At 42.1% G+C, this 14,099-nt stretch overlaps 2 protein-coding genes across 2 annotated transcripts; both read right to left on the bottom strand.

Moving 5' to 3' along the window:
• Positions 1-1,002: 1,002 nt before the first annotated feature.
• Positions 1,003-3,988, bottom strand: LOC121845360 (gastrula zinc finger protein XlCGF17.1-like). The gene is made up of 2 exons (XM_042316566.1): positions 3,431-3,988; positions 1,003-2,189 (listed from the first exon to the last, which is right to left on the bottom strand). Exons 1-2 carry the CDS (start codon positions 3,702-3,704, stop codon positions 1,606-1,608), a joined length of 858 nt encoding a protein of 285 aa, XP_042172500.1. The 5' UTR covers positions 3,705-3,988; the 3' UTR covers positions 1,003-1,605.
• A 3,517-nt stretch (positions 3,989-7,505) lies between these two features.
• On the bottom strand, positions 7,506-13,481 carry LOC112239567 (zinc finger protein 239-like). The gene is made up of 2 exons (XM_024408008.2): positions 12,855-13,481; positions 7,506-9,081 (listed from the first exon to the last, which is right to left on the bottom strand). Exons 1-2 carry the CDS (start codon positions 13,213-13,215, stop codon positions 8,273-8,275), a joined length of 1,170 nt encoding a protein of 389 aa, XP_024263776.2. The 5' UTR covers positions 13,216-13,481; the 3' UTR covers positions 7,506-8,272.
• Positions 13,482-14,099: the final 618 nt, after the last annotated feature.

Here is a 14,099-nt window from a genome sequence, read left to right as displayed (position 1 = left end):
GAGACTTGGTGACCCCAAGATGACCAAGTTCTGGAATTCTAATTGGAGATTCAGAGACTTGGTGACCCCAAGATGACTAAGTTCTGGAATTCTAATTCTAATTGGAGATTCAGAGACTTGGTGACTCCAAGATGACCAAGTTCTAGAATTTTCCAACTGTGGCCCTTCCTGAACCATCCTCCTCTGGAGATAAGATACACTTGTGTCCTCTATCAGACAACTTTACCTCTGTTCCAGTGGTTTTAAATGTCTTCATCATTGCCCTAGCTATTGTTTTTTTTTTGCACATTACCTGATTTATGAAGATCAACAACCGTGTCTCTTTTCATTTGTGAGTTGTTTGCCCTTCCCCATGCACTCACTACTAAATGGCTCTGGATATGAGCATCTGCTAAATGACTCACTACTGTAGAGGCTCTGGATAAGAGAGTCTGCTAAATGACTCACTACTGTAAGTGGCTCTGGATATGAGCATCTGCTAAATGACTCCCTACTGTAGAGGCTCTGGATAAGAGAGTCTGCTAAATGACTCACTACTGTAAGTGGCTCTGGATATGAGCATCTGCTAAATGACTCACTACTGTAAGTGGCTCTGGATATGAGCATCTGCTAAATGACTCACTACTGTAGAGGCTCTGGATAAGAGAGTCTGCTAAATGACTCACTACTGTAAGTGGCTCTGGATATGAGCATCTGCTAAATGACTCACAACTGTAGAGGCTCTGGATAAGAGAGTCTGCTAAATGACTCACTACTGTAAGTGGCTCTGGATATGAGCATCTGCTAAATGACTCACAACTGTAGAGGCTCTGGATAAGAGAGTCTGCTAAATGACTCACTACTGTAAGTGGCTCTCGATAAGAGTCTGCTAAATGACTCACATGTCAATGTGATGGCAGATTAATTTTTACATAACTTTTATACCCCAGTGACACAGGAAGACATGAACTAAAAAAAAGTTTTAATGTTGTGGTGGAAATTCAACACCAGGAACGCTTGAAGTAAAATTTTAAACAAATCACTCTTTATTATCACGGCCTGGAGAGGTTCACAAACTCAATCCAAGCTTGATGAAAAGGGCGTTCCCCTTTCAGTCCTTATATACTGCTACACAAACAAGTTATATAAGCATAATTTACATTATTAACGTTGGTTCCTGCATGTGACTGACTGATACCTCACGGGGTTGAGATACTCCTTTTGTCCCACAGAACAATGTTCTGGGCCGTATTGCTACATTTCTTATGGTTTACTCCCATCTACAATCAGTGTGTACAATCAGTCAGTCACTCGCATGAACCAAACCAAGACATGTAATAACAGAGCAGCATTATTCTAAACATACAATCTGATACACAGAGAGAGAAATTTCCCATCACAATGTTAACGTAGATTTTATTTTATTTATTTAATGAACAAGAATCTTTACGAGGTGCCAATAAATGAAAGTTAACGTTTTTTTCACTTGTTAAACAAAATATTTTTCTTCTATAATATAAAAACACAATTTCAGCATACAATATTCAGCTCAGTACTTGTATTATCGATCTTGAACACATCTTTATCAAGGGTGTTAATCATTTTGGAGGTGGTTATTCCGGGGCCTTAACTGGTCTTAACAACGTTAGGTCTTCTCCCCTCCTGTGTGTGTTCTGTCAAACTCTTCCCACATTGGGAACATTGGAAAGGTTTCTCTCGTGTGTGCGTCATTTCATGCTTTTTCAGTATCCCTAAATAGGTAAAACGCTTTTCACACAGGGAGCAGTGGAAAGGCTTCTCTCCGGTGTGTATTCTCGCATGCATTTTCAGGTTCCCTAATTTGGTATAACTCTTTTTACACTGAGAACATTGGAAAGGCTTATCACCCGTGTGTGTTCTCTCATGCTCTTTCAGATGTGATGCCTGGATAAATCTCTGGCCACACTGAGAGCATTGAAAAGGCCTCTCTACAGAGTGTGTTCTTTCATGCACTTTTAGATACCCCAAGTGTCCAAAACCCATTCCACACTGGGAGCAATGATAAGGCTTCTCCCCTGTGTGCGTTCTCTTATGTTCTTTCAGGTGCTTTAACCTGGAAAATCTCTTTCCACACTGGGAGCAGTGGTGTCTCCTCACTGGTTTGGACGTCTCTGGATCGGGTTCCCCTGAAGGACTCTTTCCTCTGTCAGAGTGACAGTCTGATATCGCTCCTGTCAAAGAAAAAAACAAGAGTATTTGGTTAAACAGCGAGACCTAAATAAAAATCTCCACATGATTAAACTGTCTTCCTATGAGGTTTAATCCAGACTAGATCCTTCAGTATAGTTTGGATCCTGGGTGCTGATTGGTTGACAAGTGCTAGTTATTTTTATGATAATAAATAACAGTTCCATTTGAATTATCCATGTACATCCACTGTCCCACAGCCCAGCCAGGTAATTCATCAACTGTATCTCCACTGTCCCACAGCCCAGCCAGGTAATTCATCAACTGTATCTCCACTGTCCCACAGCCCAGCCAGGTAATTTATCAACTGTATCTCCACTGTCCCACAGCCCAGCCAGGTAATTCATCAACTGTATCTCCACTGTCCCACAGCCCAGCCAGCTAATTTATCAACTGTATCTCCACTGGAAGAAGAAACATAGACATGCAAGATCATAATAATAACCATTTTACTAGAACCTGTAAATGAACAACACGGTGTTTAGGGCTGTTTCCCCGGCACTCCGCTTCGCAACACACCTAAGAACAGCCGTCGTTCCTTGTTTGCTTCAATTAAATAACTGGTGGCCCAGTTCCTTTTACAACATTTAATCCCGATCAAAAATAATCGTCGATTCGATTTTCTTCATCATTTTCAAATCAGACACGAGTTGGTTGTAATAACTGGTTATATGATGTGGTATCGTAGAGTTGGTTGTAATAACTGGTTATATGATGTGGTATCGTAGATATTTCAAATCAGACACGAGTTGGTTGTAATAACTGGTTATATGATGTGGTATCGTAGATATTTCAAATCAGACACGAGTTGGTTGTAATAACTGGTTATATGATGTGGTATCGTAGATATTTTAAATCAGATCAGTCTATCTAAACCTTATAGCTAAAATATGAAGGACCTAATGACACCATTGAGATTATAAAAACACTAATGATTGTAGCGCTTCAAAACATGTTTAAAAAAAATATATATATAATTTGCTCATGGGTTGTCGAGTATAAGAGTAGAGACTGAGCAAAGCACTACAGAAAGAGATTCGGAAAAATGTCATGTAAAGCATTTAATCCAATAACGTTTTGTTGGTTGACCACCACTCTTTATAGCTTTAACAATTACTAAAGTACAGAACAACATATTCAAGTGTAAAGTGCTCTTTAAAAAAAAAAACAGACATTAGTTCAACAACTGCAGAGTTTGTGGCCCTGTTTTTAAGATGCTACTTACTGGTGTTGATCAGATTTCCAGTCTTCTCTTCGTCCACTCCAAACACGTCTTCCTCGTCCAATGTGACAGTGATCTCCCCCTCCACTCCAACATCTGCGTCCTGCTCTTTCGCTTCTTCCTGTTTCACTCGGAAAGCTTCTTCCTCTTCTTTCACTGTCACAGCCTCACCCGCTACTTCTTTTTTGACGGTGACAGCCTCCTCTTCCTTCTCCTCTTTCACCGTCCAGCAGACCTCCTCTTCTTCGGCAGTGGGAGAGTAACTTAGTGAACTCATGGTCGGGATGTTAGTTAGCTAACGTTAGCTGGTTAGCATTAATGACAAGGCAAGTGCTTCTGCTAATTTAACCAGCGAGCTAGCTGACTACTAGCAACGTAAAATGAAATTAAATGCGACAATTAGCTAGCTATACGACATAAGTGTGTTTAAAACAGTGGCTAATACACACCGAAAGTGTCTAATGAGCTTTAACGTTTTATCTATATTGGCTAGCAAGCTACTGTGGTTGATAACTACATCAGCGTCCCGTTAGCAACACAGAAAAAGTACTTCCGGGTCACGGAATTTTGGAAGATTTTCTAAATAAAAGTCCCACACGTAATAGTGGAAAGGTGTCAATGACCTGTATTTATTCATTATATATGATAAGTAATTGTCTAAACCTTAAACAATTATTTATATTTGTAACATTTGCATTAAATATGGGTTTTAAACCATTTTCCAAGGTCAAATAATTGGCCATATTTCGTATTGTCTTTATAAAGCAAAAAATATTGTGGGTGCCGCAGGTTTGTAGAATATATATACTGTATATTCCTCAATGTTGATGGATGAGTCTTGGGTGGATGAGTCTTTGAACATATTCCAATCAGTTGTCGCCAAGCAATCCTGAGGCATTGAGTATGCCTCCTCTGTCCAGCGCCTCACAATTCTCTGTTTTGGTTGCTCCCTGGAACAGAGAGAAGTGAACTTATTGATTCGAAAATGTGGGGGTGAGTGATGGCTTTATACTTGTCAAGGATGTTTGTGTACCCGTGGGTCCAGCACACTATTTCCTCATAGTACAGGAGACATGATAATGGTACTTTGGGAGCAGGGCCAACTTTTGGAGACTCAAAGGGAAATAAAATACCCCCCCCACACACCTTTATAATAAGCGAATGCTCCAAATTTAAACATCTTTTTTTAGCATATGTCTTTTATTCTCTGCAAAATCCCACAAATCCCATTGTAAGCAAGTTTCTAGACTACAGCTCAAAGAGAAAACAGGAGTGACTGTCAGCTGATCACACAGGTCAGATGACATAACAATAGAGCTCGTTGGCCACACTTGTAGTAGGTTTGGCGTTGAAAAATAGAAGCATATGCAGAAAAATACCGCATATCTACAGTAAAAATATGGTAAGCTAAGGACCCTGGGACTGAATACCTCCCTCTGCAACTGGATCCTGGACTTCCTGACGGACCGGCCCCAGGTGGTGAGGGTAGGCAACAATACATCCACCATGCTGACCCTCAACACAGGGGCCCCTCAGGGGTGCGTGCTTAGTCCCCTCCTCTACGCCTGCGTGGCTGTGTACAACTCCAACACCATCATTAAGTTTGCCGACGACATGACGGTGGTAGGCCTGATCACCGATGAAGATGAGACAGCCTATTGGTGCCAGCACAACAATCTCTCCCTCAACGTCAGCAAGACAAAGGAGCTGATGGTGGACACACCAACACAGTCGTGAAGAGGACACAACAGCGCCTCTGGGTTCAATCAAAGTCGTGAAGAGGGCACACAGCCTGGGTTCGATCCCCGAGAGACCAATGAGTCGGTGCACAATTGGCCCAGCGTCGTCTGGGTTAGGGGAGAGTTTGGCCAGCCAGGATGTCCTTGTCCCATTGCGCTCTAGCGACTCCTGTGGGCGCCAGTTGTAATGTGTTTCCTCCGACACATTGGTGCTGCTGGCTTCCGGGTTAAGCGAGCAGTGTGTCAAGAAGCAGTGTGGCTTGGCAGGGCCGTGTTTCGGAGGACGCATGGCTCTCGACCTTCGCCTCTACCGAGGCGGTACGGTAGTTGCAGCGATGGGACAAGACTAACTAACTGGATACCACGGAATTGGGGAGAAAAAGGGGTAAAAAATGTACAATCAAATCAAATGTATTTATATAGCCCTTCGTACATCAGCTGATATCTCAAAGTGCTGTACAGAAACCCAGCTTAAAACCAGAAACAGCAAGAATTGTAGGTGTAGAAGCACGGTGGCTAGGAAAAACTCCCTAGAAAGGCCAAAATCTTGGAAGAAACCTAGAGAGGAACCAGGATATGTGGGGTGGCCAGTCCTCTTCTGGCTGTGCCGGGTGGAGATTATAACAGAACATGGCCAAGATGTTCAAATGTTCATAAATGACCAGCATGTTCGAATAATAAGAAGGCAGAACAGTTGAAACTGGGGCAGCAGCACGGCCAGGTGGACTGGGGACAGCAAGGAGTCATCATGTCAGGTAGTCCTGAGGCATGGTCCTAGGGCTCAGGTCCTCCGAGAGAGACAAAGAAAGAAAGAGAGAATTAGAGAGAGCATACTTAAAGTCACACAGGACACCGGATAGGACAGAGATGCAGTGCCTTATTCCACTGCGACACTCGGAAGCCCATCATTCACCACTCGGAAGCCCATCATTCACCACCGGAAGCCCATCATTCACCACCGGAAGCCCATCATTCACCACCGGAAGCCCATCATTCACCACCGGAAGCCCATCATTCACCACCGGAAGCCCATCATTCACCACCGGAAGCCCATCATTCACCACCGGAAGCCCATCATTCACCACCGGAAATTCACCACCGGAAGCTCATTTGAAAGAAAACCAACTGCATATTTAAATAATAGTTACATGTAATGAATGTTTTGTTCTTACCTGGTTTTGTGCCAGTAGGCTGTGGGTTATTCTGACAGCAGCTAGATGACAGGAAGCAGGCTGGTCTTTTAACTTCGCAAATCTCCCCCATGTGAAATAATGAGTTGTATACATAATTAGCCCCGGTAAAATATGATTCTACTCCCCAGTGGAACCTAAAAAAAACGATGTCAAGTTGATATGCTGCTTCAATGTATTCGTACCACACATCAACTTAAAGATGTACTATGCAGAAATCTCTCAACCATTTTCCTGGCTCCTAAATTCTAGTAGTTCACCTCATTTCAGTCTAATTTCACAATGACAAGCAGTCATTGTGTAGAGAATCATTTTACCATCTAAACCACTATAGAAATATATTGTACACAACCAAATAATGTTCAGCTGTTTTGAAGCTGGTGGACTACAGACACCCTGGTTCGATTCCCAATTAAAAAGATACAAAAACTAAACTTCAGAACAGGGAAGCATAGAAATTGCACACATGGAACAGATCTACAGCTTCTTGGACTTTCTTTCAATGACACTAACAGATCTATAACTCATATTTCTGTGTGAATGGAATGGTTTGCCCCCCAAAAAGTGACACGTTGTAGCTTTAAAATAGAATATCATTATATCACCGAGAAAAGGCAAGGAATCAACAATGTGGCAAAAGTGACACCGTCTCAAATTTCCAGGGAGCACAAAAAGTGCTTAGAATAGCGGAACATATTAAATCAAATCAAATGTATTTATATAGCCCTTCGTACATCAGCTGATATCTCAAAGTGCTGAACAGAAACCCAGCCTAAAACCCCAAACAGCAAGCAATGCAGGTAGAAGCACGGTGGCTAGGAAAAACTCCCTAGAAAGGCCAAAACCTAGAGAGGAACCAGGCTATGTGGGGTGGCCAGTCCTCTTCTGGCTGTGCCGGGTGGAGATTATAACAGAACATGGCCAAGATGTTCAAATGTTCATAAATGACCAGCATGGTCGAATAATAATAAGGCAGAACAGTTGAAACTGGAGCAGCATTTGGTTTACAAAGAGTTGCCTCTTTTGTGACGTGAAACGACATTGGAACACTGCGCTACGCTCTGAATCTTCAGTCTCCGTGAAGCTTGTGGCAAACCTGAAGTAAGCAACGTGACGTCCTTCACAGTGACTCGGATGTACAGTTGTGCTCAGCTCAACGCTGTGGTCGCTGTTGTAAGTTTTGAGGGGCTGAATGGAGCACATCGAAGACGTGTGAAACTTACTCGTCAGTTGTAAGTGTCCCAATCGCGCGACACTCGATTACTAACTTTTGAGTGACACGAATAGTAGAGACGTTTGAGAGATAGAGGACGGTCACGTGTGTTTGTAAAGCAGAGGTCCCGAGTTCGAGTCAGGTATGTGTCTAATCAGGGGAAAGTGGTAATCGCTAAGTAAGCAGCGTGACGTTCTTTACCCGGATACATTCACACTGACAATAGCCTGCTTCATATTCAGTTATTATTTTGAAATGAAAAAAACATAGATGTATTTTTTGGTCAATTTTATACAACTTGATTGCATGTGGCATAAACAAAAGCACAACATTTTGCGGTACAATATATGAGACAAGTGTGGGAGCATTATTTGTGGGGTTTTTTCTAGGTGAATGTGTATCAGGTTTGCCCAAAAACATTACACATTGTAGCTTTAAAATAGAATGTCATTAACTTGAAGTCTATTTGATGTGCTATATTCGTTTCTACACTGGAACAGCGGTAAGGTATCTCCACTGTATGTATTACATCATGGTTTTTTCAGGTGCCCTAACTGGTTAAAACTAACTGGTTAAAACTAACTGGTTAAAACTAACTGGTTAAAACTGACTGGTTAATACTGACTGGTTAAAACTGACTGGTTAAAACTGACTGGTTAAAACTGACAGGTTAAAAATATATAATTTCACACTAGGAGCGTTGCTAACGTTTCTCTATGGTGTGGATTCTTTCATGTTCTTTCAATTGCCTTAATGAGGCAAAACTCTTTAAGCACAGGGAGCATTGGTAAGGCTTCTCTCCTGTGTGTATTCTCTCATGCATTTTCAGGTTCCCTAACTTTGTAAAACTCTTTCCGCACTGAGAACAGTGATGAGGCTTCTCGCCCGTGTGTATTCTCTTATGCATTTTTAGACTCCCTAACTCTGTAAAACTCTTTCCACACAGGGAGCAGTGGAAAGGCTTATCTCCTGTGTGTGTCCTCTCATGTTTTTTCAGGTTGCTTAACTCTGTAAAACGCTTTCCACACAGGGAGCAGCGGTAAGGCTTCTCCCCTGTGTGTATTCTCTTATGTATTTTCAGGCTCCCTAACTCTGTAAAAGTCTTTCCACACTGACAGCAGTGATGAGGCTTCTCGCCTGTGTGTGTCCGCTCGTGCCTTTTCATGTTGCCTAACTCTGTAAAACTCTTCCCGCACAGTGAGCAGTGGAAAGGCTTCTCTCCTGTGTGTGTTCTCTCATGTGATTTCAGGTACCCTAACTTGGTAAAACTCATTCCACATTGAGAGCATTTGTAAGGCTTCTCTCCTGTGTGTGTTCTCTCGTGTATTTTTAGGTTCCCTAACTGGGTAAAACTCTTCCCACACTGGGAGCAGTGATGAGGCTTCTCTCCTGTGTGTGTCCTCTCATGTCTTCTCAGGTTTCCTAACTTGGTAAAATTCTTCCCGCAGTGGGAGCAGTCGTGTCGTTTTGCTGGTTTGGACGTCTCTGGTTCCTCTGAGTCTGATCTTTCTCCTGCCAAAGACAAACAGAGGGTTTATTTAAACAGAGAGACCTGAATAAACACTAATTGAAAACACTATTGAACTTCACTGTTGTTATGCAAATCATTTGTGGCATAAGCAAACATTTCAGGTCAAACAGTCTTATAAAACATCTACCAGAATTAGTTTGAAAAGATTTTAGAAACAGGTTGAAAATGGATTGGAAATAGGCTGAAAGGGGATTGGAAACAGGCTGAGAAGGGATTGGAAACAGGCTGAGAAGGGATTGGAAACAGTCTGAAAAGGGATTGGAAACAGTCTGAAAAGGGATTGGAAACAGTCTGAAAAGGGATTGGAAACTGTCTGAAAAGGGATTGGAAACAGTCTGAAAAGGGATTGGAAACAGTCTGAAAAGGGATTGGAAACAGTCTGAAAAGGGATTGGAAACAGTCTGAAACTGTCTGAGGGATTGGAAACAGTCTGAGAAGGGATTGGAAACAGTCTGAAAGGGATTGGAAACAGTCTGATTGGAAAGGGATTGGAAAAACTGTCTGAAAAGGGATTGGAAACAGTCTGAAAGGGATTGGAAACAGTCTGAAAGGGATTGGAAACAGTCTGAAAAGGGATTGGAAACAGTCTGAAAAGGGATTGGAAACAGTCTGAAAAGGGATTGGAAACAGTCTGAAAAACAGGAAAAGGGATTGGAAACAGGCTGAAAAGGGGGAAACAGTTGAAAAGGGAAACAGTCTGAGAAGGGATTGGAAACAGTCTGAAAAGGGATTGGAAACAGTCTGAAAAGGGATTGGAAACAGTCTGAAAAGGGATTGGAAACAGTCTGAAAAGGGATTGGAAACAGTCTGAAAAGGGATTGGAAACAGTCTGAAAAGGGATTGGAAACAGTCTGAAAAGGGATTGGAAACAGTCTGAAAAGGGATTGGAAACAGTCTGAAAAGGGATTGGAAACAGTCTGAAAAGGGATTGGAAACAGTCTGAAAAGGGATTGGAAACAGGCTGAAAAGGGATTGGAAACAGGCTGAAAAGGGATTGGAAACAGTCTGAAAAGGGATTGGAAACAGGCTGAAAGGGATTGGAAACAGTCTGAAAAGGGATTGGAAACAGGCTGCATCAAAACAGAATCATGTTGAAGTAAATTCCCCTGACAACTATTATACTTAGTTTCAGATACTCTATTTTCCTTCTGTAAGTTTAAAGAGATTCTCCTTTACTTTTGAATACTTTTTTTCCCTGAAAGTAGTGCTCACTATCCAAATGTGGTCCCTGGAAAATTGCGTACTACGTCACATGTAGATTTGTGCACCACGTCATTACTCTCCCTCTGCTCTGCTGTGGGCGCATGATGAGCCTCTTGCTAGCCGTCACTCATATGGCGAGGGACTGAAGCTCATTTGTTGAACTTGAATTGCTCGGGGGCTGGCCCACGAGGGGGAAGATGTAGGGAAAATGGCGCAGCACAACTTCCAGAGAAAGTGTCACTTTCAAACTAGAGATTTCCGTGGCTAATTGAGGTAAGATATTAATGATGCATGTATGAACTACATAGTGACACATCCAGCCCAAAGAGGAAGGTTTAGAAAAGTGCTTTAAGAAAGTAGTGGCAGTGCCTTGTCATTTTGTCACTAAAAAAACAAACAGATCATTAAAATATTTTGAGGACGGTGGACAATATAAGTTCACATAAGTAACAAGTAAAAGTAGACCTAACAATAACGTATAGTGTTTTAACTGATATTCAATTGTGTTTATGAATTATTTAGTGATTAAAAGTTATCACTCTGTTACCCCCCCAAGCCTTTTATTTCCATTTGCTGTAACCAGCCCCCCCCAGCCTTTTATTTCCATTTGCTGTAACCAGCCCCCCATTTGCCCCCCCCCATTTGCTGTAACCAGCCCCCCAGCCTTTTATTTCCATTTGCTGTAACCAGCCCCCCAGCCTTTTATTTCCATTTGCTGTAACCAGCCCCCCAGCCTTTTATTTCCATTTGCTGTAACCAGCCCCCCAGCCTTTTATTTCCATTTGCTGTAACCAGCCCCCCAGCCTTTTATTTCCATTTGCTGCCACCAGCCCCCCCCAGCCTTTTATTTCCATTTGCTGTAACCAGCCCCCCAGCCTTTTATTTCCATTTGCTGTAACCAGCCCCCCAAGCCTTTTATTTCCATTTGCTGTAACCAGCCCCCCAGCCTTTTATTTCCATTTGCTGTAACCAGCCCCCCCCAGCCTTTTATTTCCATTTGCTGTAACCAGCCCCCCCCCCCTTTTATTTCCATTTGCTGTAACCAGCCCCCCCCCCCAAGCCTTTTATTTCCATTTGCTGTAACCAGCCCCCCCCAAGCCTTTTATTTCCATTTGCCCCCAGCCCCCCAGCCTTTTATTTCCATTTGCTGTAACCAGCCCCCCCCCATTTGCTGTAACCAGCCCCCCAGCCTTTTATTTCCATTTGCTGTAACCAGCCCCCCAGCCTTTTATTTCCATTTGCTGTAACCAGCCCCCCAAGCCTTTTATTTCCATTTGCTGTAACCAGCCCCCCAAGCCTTTTATTTCCATTTGCTGTAATTTGCTGTAACAGCCCCCCCATTTGCTGTAACCAAGCCTTTTATTTCCATTTGCTGTAACCAGCCCCCCAAGCCTTTTATTTCCATTTGCTGCTAACCAGCCCCCCCTTTTATTTCCATTTGCTGTAACCAGCCCCCCAGCCTTTTATTTCCATTTGCTGTAACCAGCCCTTCCCCCCAGCCTTTTATTTCCCCCCTTTTATTTCCATTTGCTGTAACCAGCCTTTTTTTTCCATTTGCTGTAACCAGCCCCCCCAAGCCTTTTATTTCAGCTGTAGCCCCCCCCAGCCTTTTATTTCCATTTGCTGTAACCAGCCCCCCAGCCTTTATTTCCATTTGCTGTAACCAGCCCCCCTTTCCATTTGCTGTAACCAGCCTCCCTTTTATTTCCATTTGCTGTAACCAGCTGCAGTTTACTCTACCTTTCGGCACTCTACTTTACGGCACTCTACTTTACGGCACTCTACTTTACGGCACTTTACTGCACACTGCTGTACTGCACTTTACTCCACTTTACTCTACTTTACTCCACTTTACTCTACTTTACTGCACTCTACTTTACTGCACTTTACTCTACTTTACTGCACTCTACTCTACTTTACTGCACTCTACTCTACTTTACTGGACTCTACTCTACTTTACTGCACTTTACTTTACTGTGGAGTAGAAGCAGAAGATTTGGTTGTTTAGCTATCTGTAAGAGGCTTCCAGGAGCATCTGGAAACGCAGCCACATCCTGAATGTAAATGTCAACAAAATAAAAGCACGTTCCAATGGCAGATTGAGCCTTTACATTTTTTTAAATACAGTACTGAACAACATATTCAAGTGTAGAACTTCAGTTGAAGAACTCTTCAAAACGACAGATTAGTTCAACAACTTCAGTGTTTGTGCCCCTGTTTTTAAAAGATGGTTCTCACTGTAGCTGCTTTTACCAATGCTGAGGTATTTACACTAGCGTTGCTCGCAATTGCGTTGCACAAAAACAGTCAGAAGCCAGAAGTGAAATAAAATTACATTTGAACTTACTGAGTTGGTGAGCTGGACTTATTGGTCTTTCAAACGGAAGAAATTTGAGACACAAATAGCTAAAGGAACGTATTATTAAACGGACTTTCCAAACGTTCCAGACCCATTTTCTCTCTGCTTTCAAAATAAAAGTTATTACTTTTTTTTGGTGCACATTTGGCACACTTGCAGGACTTTTATTTTGACAAAAGCAGCTGTACTCACTGGTGAACATCAGATCCTGTTCAGTCTCCTCCTCCCCTCCTTCCTCTTCCACTCTAGATGGCTCTTCCTCTTTTTTCCCTATTATATCCTCCTCCTCTTCCTCCTTTTTAACTCTGAAAGCATCCATCTCCTCCTCTTCCACTGTGACAGCCTCTATCCACTCTTCCTCTTTTACCCCAAACGTTTCTTTCTCCTCTTTCACTGTAACATCCTCCTCCTCTTTTATCGTTTTGAAAGCCCCTTCCTCTGATTGCATGGTAATATCCTCGTCTTCCTCTTTTACGACAATGTTCAGCCCCAGAGCTTCTTTCTCCGTCCAACAGACCTCCTCTTCTTTAGCAGAGGACCTTACTGAGCTCATGGTCGGGGATGTTAGCTAGCTAGTTAGTTAGTTAGCATTAGCTTAGTGCTAATTTGACTATCAATTTCAACAAATTGTCAGTTACGTTTAAGTGAACTAACGTTACTAGATACGTAAACAGAATTGTGTTTAAAACACAGATTATTATTTCCAAAATGGGCTAAGGCGCTTCAGTGTTTCGCTTTTCTGTTGTCTAGCAAGCTACCGAAGTGGTTAAATTAGCAGCATTGTTGTTGAAGTGTGCTTTCCCGTCCACTAGATTATACGTCACGCTAGAAGCATTCACCTGAAACTCAGAACGCCATCTGCTGACTGGAGTGGGTAACGCAGTTTAGAAAAATATTCACGACATTGTTTATTCTGGCCCACAATGTCATAAAAAACAAACATTTTATCCTTTGCCAAGATATTCCATCCACCTGACAGGTCAAATACAGTGAAAACAGAGAAATCAACCACAGAGAGACAGATTTCTCTGTTTTCACATTATTTTGATTTTGCTTTCTGTCTTATTTTGTCTCTATAATGTGTGTTGTGACTTTGTTAAATGCACTTTAAATAAATTGTGATTTGATCTAGACGGGGAAAAGAAACAAACATATATTTTTTAAACAATTACTATTCTAGTATTCATTCATAATGTACATACTCATATTCAAGTCTCAGTCTGCACAGAGGAAAGTATTGGCTCTACTTAGAAGTCAGACACAACATTGTGCTAATTTTGAAAATATTTTTTTAGGACATTGTTGGCCAGAATAAACAATTTAGTTTTATCCTTTTTTTTTACAATCAGTACCTGTGTTTCCTCTGACATGTTGGAGTAATACTGATGGTAACAATCATGAGGTAGTGAATGTTTTTCATGTCAACAAAATGTTCTC

Source organism: Oncorhynchus tshawytscha, unplaced genomic scaffold (assembly GCF_018296145.1).
Source record: "Oncorhynchus tshawytscha isolate Ot180627B unplaced genomic scaffold, Otsh_v2.0 Un_contig_540_pilon_pilon, whole genome shotgun sequence".
Lineage (NCBI taxonomy): Eukaryota > Metazoa > Chordata > Actinopteri > Salmoniformes > Salmonidae > Oncorhynchus > Oncorhynchus tshawytscha.
The sequence above is the reverse complement of the archived record's forward strand: the minus strand, read 5'-3'. Positions and strand labels throughout refer to the sequence as shown.

What these genes read in the sequence shown, in the direction of transcription:
- LOC121845360 (XM_042316566.1), bottom strand. Translation starts at nt 3,704, where the DNA reads ATGAGTTCACTAAGTTACTCTCCCACTGCCGAAGAAGAGGAGGTCTGC. An exon ending in TGGAAATCTGATCAACACCA is followed by an intron (nt 2,190 to 3,430) that starts GTAAGTAGCATC and finishes TTTCTTTGACAG; the next exon opens with GAGCGATATCAGACTGTCAC.
- LOC112239567 (XM_024408008.2), bottom strand. Translation starts at nt 13,215, where the DNA reads ATGAGCTCAGTAAGGTCCTCTGCTAAAGAAGAGGAGGTCTGTTGGACG. An exon ending in ACAGGATCTGATGTTCACCA is followed by an intron (nt 9,082 to 12,854) that starts GTGAGTACAGCT and finishes TGTCTTTGGCAG; the next exon opens with GAGAAAGATCAGACTCAGAG.